This window comes from Apaloderma vittatum, unplaced genomic scaffold, assembly GCF_000703405.1.
Source record: "Apaloderma vittatum isolate BGI_N311 unplaced genomic scaffold, ASM70340v1 scaffold44114, whole genome shotgun sequence".
NCBI lineage: Eukaryota > Metazoa > Chordata > Aves > Trogoniformes > Trogonidae > Apaloderma > Apaloderma vittatum.
In genome coordinates, this window is record NW_009711828.1 from 587 (window position 1) to 7932 (window position 7346).

Genomic DNA, 7346 nt, shown 5'->3' on the forward strand with positions numbered 1-7346 from the left:
ATAACTACCATATTACGAGGCAAGTCTCCATACAGACCCTGGCAGCAAAGCCTATCGAGCACCTGTACAAATACCCCAAGACTTGGAGAGTCTTGTCTCACCCCTTCCAAAAGTGTTGTACAGGCAGGGAAGGCAGGAAGGCTGCTGCCTGTACTTGTTCTTGATTGCACCACCTCCACGGAGAGTTGGAAACAAGAACTAAAAGTCAAACCGTAGCTGAGGAAAGGAGAGCAAGAACTTCAGAGTATGCAGATAGCCGAAACACAGAAAGGTACAATCTGTTCCTGAAGGAAGACAGTCCTCAGACACGTGCTTCCCGCGTCATTGCACACATTCCTCTATTCTGAGCAGCTTGATGGGAATTAAAAGTTCACGTGCACAACGCGAACGCGGGCTTGATTAAAGCCCAGAGGAAGTCGGGAACCATTCCTTTCACCGCATGCCAGGTTGATTCAACCCCGAGGCTTGCAGACGGCTCGACAGTTTCCACAGAAACACTAAAGCGGCACCACAGGCAACACTAGAACGTTCATGGCTGCCCACTTCGAACTGCAGCCCTAGCGATCACTTTACATCTCCCCACTTCTCAACTACGGGCGTGTGAAACGGCACCTCGGGCAGTAAAGGCCCAGTTACACCCTGAGCTGCAGATCCATATTCTGTGACGTGTCCCAAAGAAAAGGTCTCATCTTGAAGTACATGGTTGAGTCCACAGTCCAAAATTAAGACCTCTCACTGAGTAATGAATCATTTCTTTTAGATTTGCAGAGCTTTAGAGAACACAGAACATTTGTTTCGATTCAAATGAATTCACAGCAGTCAGCATGATAACAAATTCCTAAGCCATGCGTGTTATTCCAAAGGAAAGTCACAAGTGAAATGGAAAATAAAAGCTTAGTGATGCTTAGAGATCAGGTTAAGTAAAGGTGAAGAAATAAAAATTAAAAAAAAAAAAAAATCAATGGAGTCATAACTTCATAGTAACAATAATAAAAAAGAGTATATTAAAACTGATTTGTCTCATCTTTATGTAGAGATTATACATATTTAAAATACTATTTTCCAGGTAAACATATAATAAAAACATTATTCAAATAGTAATTCAGATATCCTGCATTACAGGATTCTTTTAGAAAGCTGCTTTTTTGTTACACTATTTTCAAGTATATCAATCAGGTGAAACAGTCAGTGGTATAAAAAGCTTCTTTTACTTTCTCTACAGCACTTTTTCTTCCCTACCCAGTTTCTCCTGGGCTTCCAGTTCTCATTCTGCAAGCACAAACCCCCACTTCACTAGATTCTTGGATTTAGAAAGGCCACTTTTTTGCAGAAAAAGGGAATTGCAAGCAGTAAGGGTCCCACGTCCAGCCACTGAGTGGCTCAGTCAGAATCATCATCACAGCCGTCACTGCCTTCAAGATCACTGCTGTTCTGTAAAGTAAAACGAAAAATGGCTTGTCAGCATTTCATTTACATCTAGAGACTGACCTAAATCAAAGACATTGACTTTAAACTTCTCCAAAAGTATAAGAAAATGGGGCTAGATCCAAACTTCATGCCTTAAACCCATCTAAGGTTACAAATTTCTGAAACGGTAATTGACGCTTTTTGCAGCGAGAAAATTGTACACTGGATTACAATTGTACATTGGATTACTGCTGTAGATAATTTATGTCCAAACTGTACTAAAGACGTGCAAGAGCTCACTAATACTTGCTTAAAAATGAAGTTAATTGTATGTAGTAGTATTAGGGAAATACTACAAATGTTACCAACTTACAAGGAAACCGAAGTCCGAGTTCTTAAGCTGGGAGTCACTCCTTCAGGAATAAGTCAATGCAGTGCAATAAATTTGGGGGGGTTACATCATTTTTTGAAGCAAGTATTTTGCCCGATATGATTGGTATCACAGGATTTTATTAAGAAAGGCTAGCATCACAACACACCTGTAGCTACTCCTTCCTTACCTCCCTGCCACTTGCTGAAATCATATAAACCTCCAGATCCCATGAATTTAACATGGACAATTTAATATCCCACTACAAAACAAATTCTGAGGGACTTTGTAACAGCGAGAACAGCTCAGTGCAGTGCAAACAGCCTGCACAGTCTCAAAGGAGTCTGTCCCATCATCCCGTACTTATCCTTCCCCAGACAGCTTGCGCTGATACCAAAACTGAACATCGTCGTTTATCTAAAAGCAAGCAGACCTGCCTCCTGCTGGCACTACAGCAGTGATTCTGAACTTGTCAGGATTAAATCCTGTCAACATTATCATCAAGACCCCCAAGCCGAGTAAGGGCTCTCTGCACCACGTAGTCTCCTTGGGTCCCATTCTACTCAACTAATGGGGCATTTGTCATAACCTCCTGTCACAAATGTCCTCGTACAGCACTGTACAGCAGAAAAACAATTACCACAAGTACAAAAATAACCCTGAGAAATTTCTGGTATCTTGCTTGTACTATTCAGCAAGGCTCTACATTTTATTTTAGGTGCTGAAACTCTTTTTCATCCTCAAAAAAATGGCAGAGACAGGATTAAACATAATGTGCTTCAGAGTAGGATCATTACTCAAAATAAAGCTAATTTGAAGGATTTCAGTAAGTGAAAAAAGGTCACTGTTTTCTTCTGAGTTGCACTACACCAAAGTTTTAGCCCTGTTCATCATTTGTTTTTCAAATATTTACCAGCCCTCTGAACGAGAACATCTGTATTACACACAGAACTATCAGGTATCTTCAGGCCATCAAGTCCATCCCGCCCCTGCTCAACCGGGGCTTGCTGCAAAGTTGGATTGGGTTGATCAGAGACTTGTCCAGTCAAGCACTCTCATATTTTAAGTCACTCCAGTCCTTGTTAAAAAAATACTTTGCAAGTTTCCTCAAGTTTCCTCAAGTTTCCTCAAGTTTCCTCAAGTTTCCTCAAGTTTCCTCAAGTTTCCTCAAGTTTCCTCAAGTTTCCTCAAGTTTCCTCAAGTTTCCTCAAGTTTCCTCAAGTTTCCTCAAGTTTCCTCAAGTTTCCTCAAGTTTCCTCAAGTTTCCTCAAGTTTCCTCAAGTTTCCTCAAGTTTCCTCAAGTTTCCTCAAGTTTCCTCAAGTTTCCTCAAGTTTCCTCAAGTTTCCTCAAGTTTCCTCAAGTTTCCTCAAGTTTCCTCAAGTTGTTTCCTCAAGTTGTTTCCTCAAGTTTCCTCACATGGTTTTCAACCTACAACCAGCATGCCCCAAACCTCTTTCCACTCTTTTCTTGTGAGGCTGTTCTACATCTCAGAGACAAAAATCTGTAATTTTCCTTTAGTTGAAGATGTATTCTACACTTTTGTTTTACTGCAGCAGCTCCTGCTGTCAGAAATCAGGTTCTGCAATATACCATTTTACTGCGTAGGAGTTTATTCTGACTGCCCTGGTTTGAGCTAAACAGAACAGAGCTCTTGGTGGATTTATTTTAAAAAAAATTATCTGGAAGTTCCCCCTGAATCCAAACCTTATCTTAGTGAACAGAGCATTACACAAAATGAGAATTCGCCCAAAATCAGAGAATACAAAGAGCCAGCAGTTATTTGAAGGGAAATTGTCAGCCTGAGAACTACTAGCAAAGGCTGGTAATGTGTCCATAATTCCTGTTGCCAGTTTATGATTCTGCAAATTGGCCTGTGCTTTCAAGCATTTCTTCCTCCCCCAACCGCCCCACGCAAAACCTTGCAAAAATAACTTGGTGTAGTTCATTCCATTATCATGAAGTGCACAGACAGAAAAGACAATACCCATTTCATACTCCAGATGACTGTCATCTTCCATGGCACATGCACAGAAAACAAACATGTTTCTGAGGCAAGAGCCATCTCGACAGCTTTCGTTTGATAAAATAATGGCTTTGATCATTACCTTTGAATTTTTATTGTTAGCTTGCATCCCAACAGCAGAAGAGTTGAAGTCATGAATGGGGAGGGTGTTCAGCCAGTTTGCCATGGATTTCTCCTCCCTTTCTGTGTTGATAATGGTAGGATAGATATACTGCTCTTTGAAAACAGCAATCTTCTCCTCCTCCTCTGCCCACTCGAGAGGCTCGTGCAGCCCATCGTTTCCAAAGCGTCTGTTGTATTTTTCAAAGTGTACTCTTTCCAAGACCAGCCCGAGTCCTGGGGCTTTGGGGACATCTACTTTCTCCTCTCCCCAGCTGCGCTCTAGGATGGACTCGGCAGCGTAACCTTTCACGATAGCAATCACCAGCCCAATCATCTTCCGTATTTGGTGCATCATGAAACTCTGACCTTTCACTTGGATCACTGCAAACTCCACGTTTTCCCTGATGAACGGCTCTCCGCAGTACATCTCCATGATGTACCGCTTGGCACTGGGGTCCCTGGGTCCCTTCTGAGATGTGAAGTTGTGGAAGTTGTGTGTTCCTTTGTAGCACGCGAGCAGCTTATTGACTTTTTCAAGGGTCTCCCTGTCCAGTCGATAAACCTCTTCTTGCACGTCATGGTCTTTATGGGCAAAGGCAAATGTTGGCAGCATGTAAGAGTAGGTTCTGGCATCACATTTGTTCTTGGAGTTGAATCCTCCGGTGACTCTCTTCAGACCTTGTTTCAAAAGCAACATTAGGTTTTGTCAGTCAGTAGGTTACAGCGTGAATGTGATCTCGCTCCTACCAACAAGAGTACTTTTTAAATAAAACGCCATCAAAAGATATATTTTATAGGACCCTAATTTCAAACTAAGAGAAACATACCGATTTATATTAAAACTAAACCGCTTAAATTATAGTGACAAGGGAGAGACCTTCTGCAGGAGAAAGCTCCTCTTTGGAAATATTTTCTCTACCCATTCCAGTGTCCTTACCCAGAATTCTGATGTGAGAAGGAAGATGGTTATTGATCTTTTCTAAGATGTCATCTATTAGCCTGACCTTTAGCGACACAATCTGTCCAGCTGCAGACACACCCTGTAAGAACCACAGAACACACAAACACATCGTCATGTACCTTGGAAACTCTGCGACAGCATTTGCAGAATTGAAATAGCTGAAGAACAAGTTTATTCCTTTTTCTCACTGGTCATTTCAGGCTCAAGCAAGGCAAGGGCAAGGCCACGGGCAGAAACTGAAGTCAGAGAACTCCTGGAAGACCTGCTGGTGCTGTGTCGCCATACGGCACCTCAGCAATCTTTAGACAGCAGAACGCTGTACTCCCTTCCCTGACAGCTCACTGTATTTGACTGCTATTAAGCAAAGCACCAACTGAAAAGAAATTACTTAAAAGATCAGCCATGAACTCCACCTCAGACTTAGAACTCCACTGTCGCAGGCTTAAAACCAACGGAGATGCAGTTAAACTCTCAAGCACCGCATCGACCAGGCAGCAACAAGGAGCTGCAGCAGGTTGGGAGGCTGAAGCAGATGTGTCAGGAACACAAAGTTTAGGTACAAAGCACCAGCTTTACAGACACCACCTAATCACTGTGCCAAACTTCCTAAATATTTGCTTGGACTGAAAGTCTAGAAGTGGGAGAAAGAAAACATTTCAAGCAACATTCACTGTGAATAGTGTTCGCTATTGGATCTCACTCCAGGCAACACTTTACCACTCAATCCCAGTAGCACTGGTGGGGTTTCACCACAGTTTATGAGAGCACAGGGCTTGACCAACATACCTTATCTGTTCGAGCACAGCGCTGAAAAGACATTTTCTTCATATCTTCCCCATGGTTTTCTGGGATGCAGCCTGACTGAACAAGGGCAGACACTAAGTCATCTTCAATCGTCTTGAACTGTGAAGATCCCACGTTTCTCTAAAAGAAGATATATAGTAAAAATAAGAAATGGAACAAATAGCAATAATTGGAAAGCTGAAAGTAACTGAAAAATGTTGTTTATCAAACATTGCTGAGAAATTCTTCAAAAGTCTTCCCTTTATAGCCCTAAAAGCAGGGGGACACTAACAAAATTAACTATATTTTACCAGGGATGTAGATGTTAATTAAAACATCTACATTCTGATTTATCTTTTACTGTTATTGCAAGTAAAGAATCATAGTTCTAATTTCACTGTGCGATACTTCTGCAGTGGATTCTTTTGTTTGCGTGAAACAGTACCAATGAAATACTGTTCCAGTGCCTGCAAGTTAACAGCTGCTGCTCCACACCTAATCTCTGCAGATTCTGCTTCTAGAAATCAGGTTTTGTTCTTTTGCTCAGTTCACCTGAGCTGTTGTGTAACAGAGAGTATGGTTTTCCTGCACTCAACTCACCGATGAGCTGTAACAGAAATGCACAACTCCACACATCCCATTCAATTACAAGAGCAGTAAAGCTGAGAGGCACTTACATGGATGTGCCCACACATGAGTTTACCTCTGCTGAACAAATCTACTTCGTTGCATAAGCAGGAAGGGCTCCCTTCCCCGTCTGTGTGAAATCTTATCAATTATCCAGTGGAGCTTTTGAAGGGCACCTCCAAAGCGTGTGTGGAGCCTGCACTATGCTGAGAGGAGCAGCAGATGAAGCAACATCACCCTCTTGCTGCCACTAAAACTCTCCCTGCAGGATCACGTCTCGTGCTCGGACACTGCTTCGCTGCTGGGGCTGTAACAAAGCAGGGTCCCTTTTTTTCCACATGCAAACACAAAAGTCTCGAAACAGTTTTCCTCTTTCTAAACTGTTACAACCCATCCCATTAGTCTGCATCAGAAGAAAGAGAATTTGAAATGTACTTTCAGCCTCCTCAAGAGCCTTATCTACAGCAGTTTTTGAAGGATCTTCTTCTGATGCTCTGTGCTAAAGGCAGACTCCTAGAGTCACCAAATGTCAGAGAGGTACCACTGATGGGTTTTATTCAAGTTATGACCAAGCCATTTGAATGCAGCAGGCACTGCTCCTGCCCCAGCTTTCCAGGCTGTGACTGCTTCCCTGCTCATTCACTGTGACCACAGTTACAAACCTCACAGACTTCAACAAGAAGCAGGCCACGGTGTTTGGCCAAACCACATACCTGCATCCCGTGGTAGCCTTTCCCTGAATATGCCATCAGCAGCACAATCTTCCGTTTGGGTAACTTTTTATTCTGATCCTCCGCATCATCCTCATCCGCATCTCTCTTCAACCGTTTATTCTGATGCCCGTTTTCTTCCAGCCTTTCAACCAGCTCGCTGCTGCTCTTCAGCCTCTTCGTCTGGCTGGCGACCGCGGCTCTCAGATCCTCAGCCATCGTGAGAACCTGCGGGGGACAGAACAGCAGTCAGGAATCACCAAGAAACCGAGGCAGAAAGTGACAGCTCCGTCCCCTGGAGGGGGCAGCCCGGGCTGTTCGACCCGCTGGAGGCGGGAAGGGCGCCCACCCCGCTCCCCCCG

The 7346-nt window shown here is 43.2% G+C and overlaps 1 protein-coding gene across 1 annotated transcript; it reads right to left on the reverse strand.

Moving 5' to 3' along the window:
• Positions 1–953: 953 nt before the first annotated feature.
• On the reverse strand, positions 954–7212 carry PUS1 (pseudouridylate synthase 1; the record flags this gene model as incomplete). Its single annotated transcript, XM_009867738.1, has 5 exons — positions 954–1431; positions 3884–4581; positions 4841–4943; positions 5651–5788; positions 6988–7212. Coding segments are annotated over 5 exons (1215 nt in total), but the record flags the coding sequence as incomplete, so codon positions are not given.
• Positions 7213–7346: the final 134 nt, after the last annotated feature.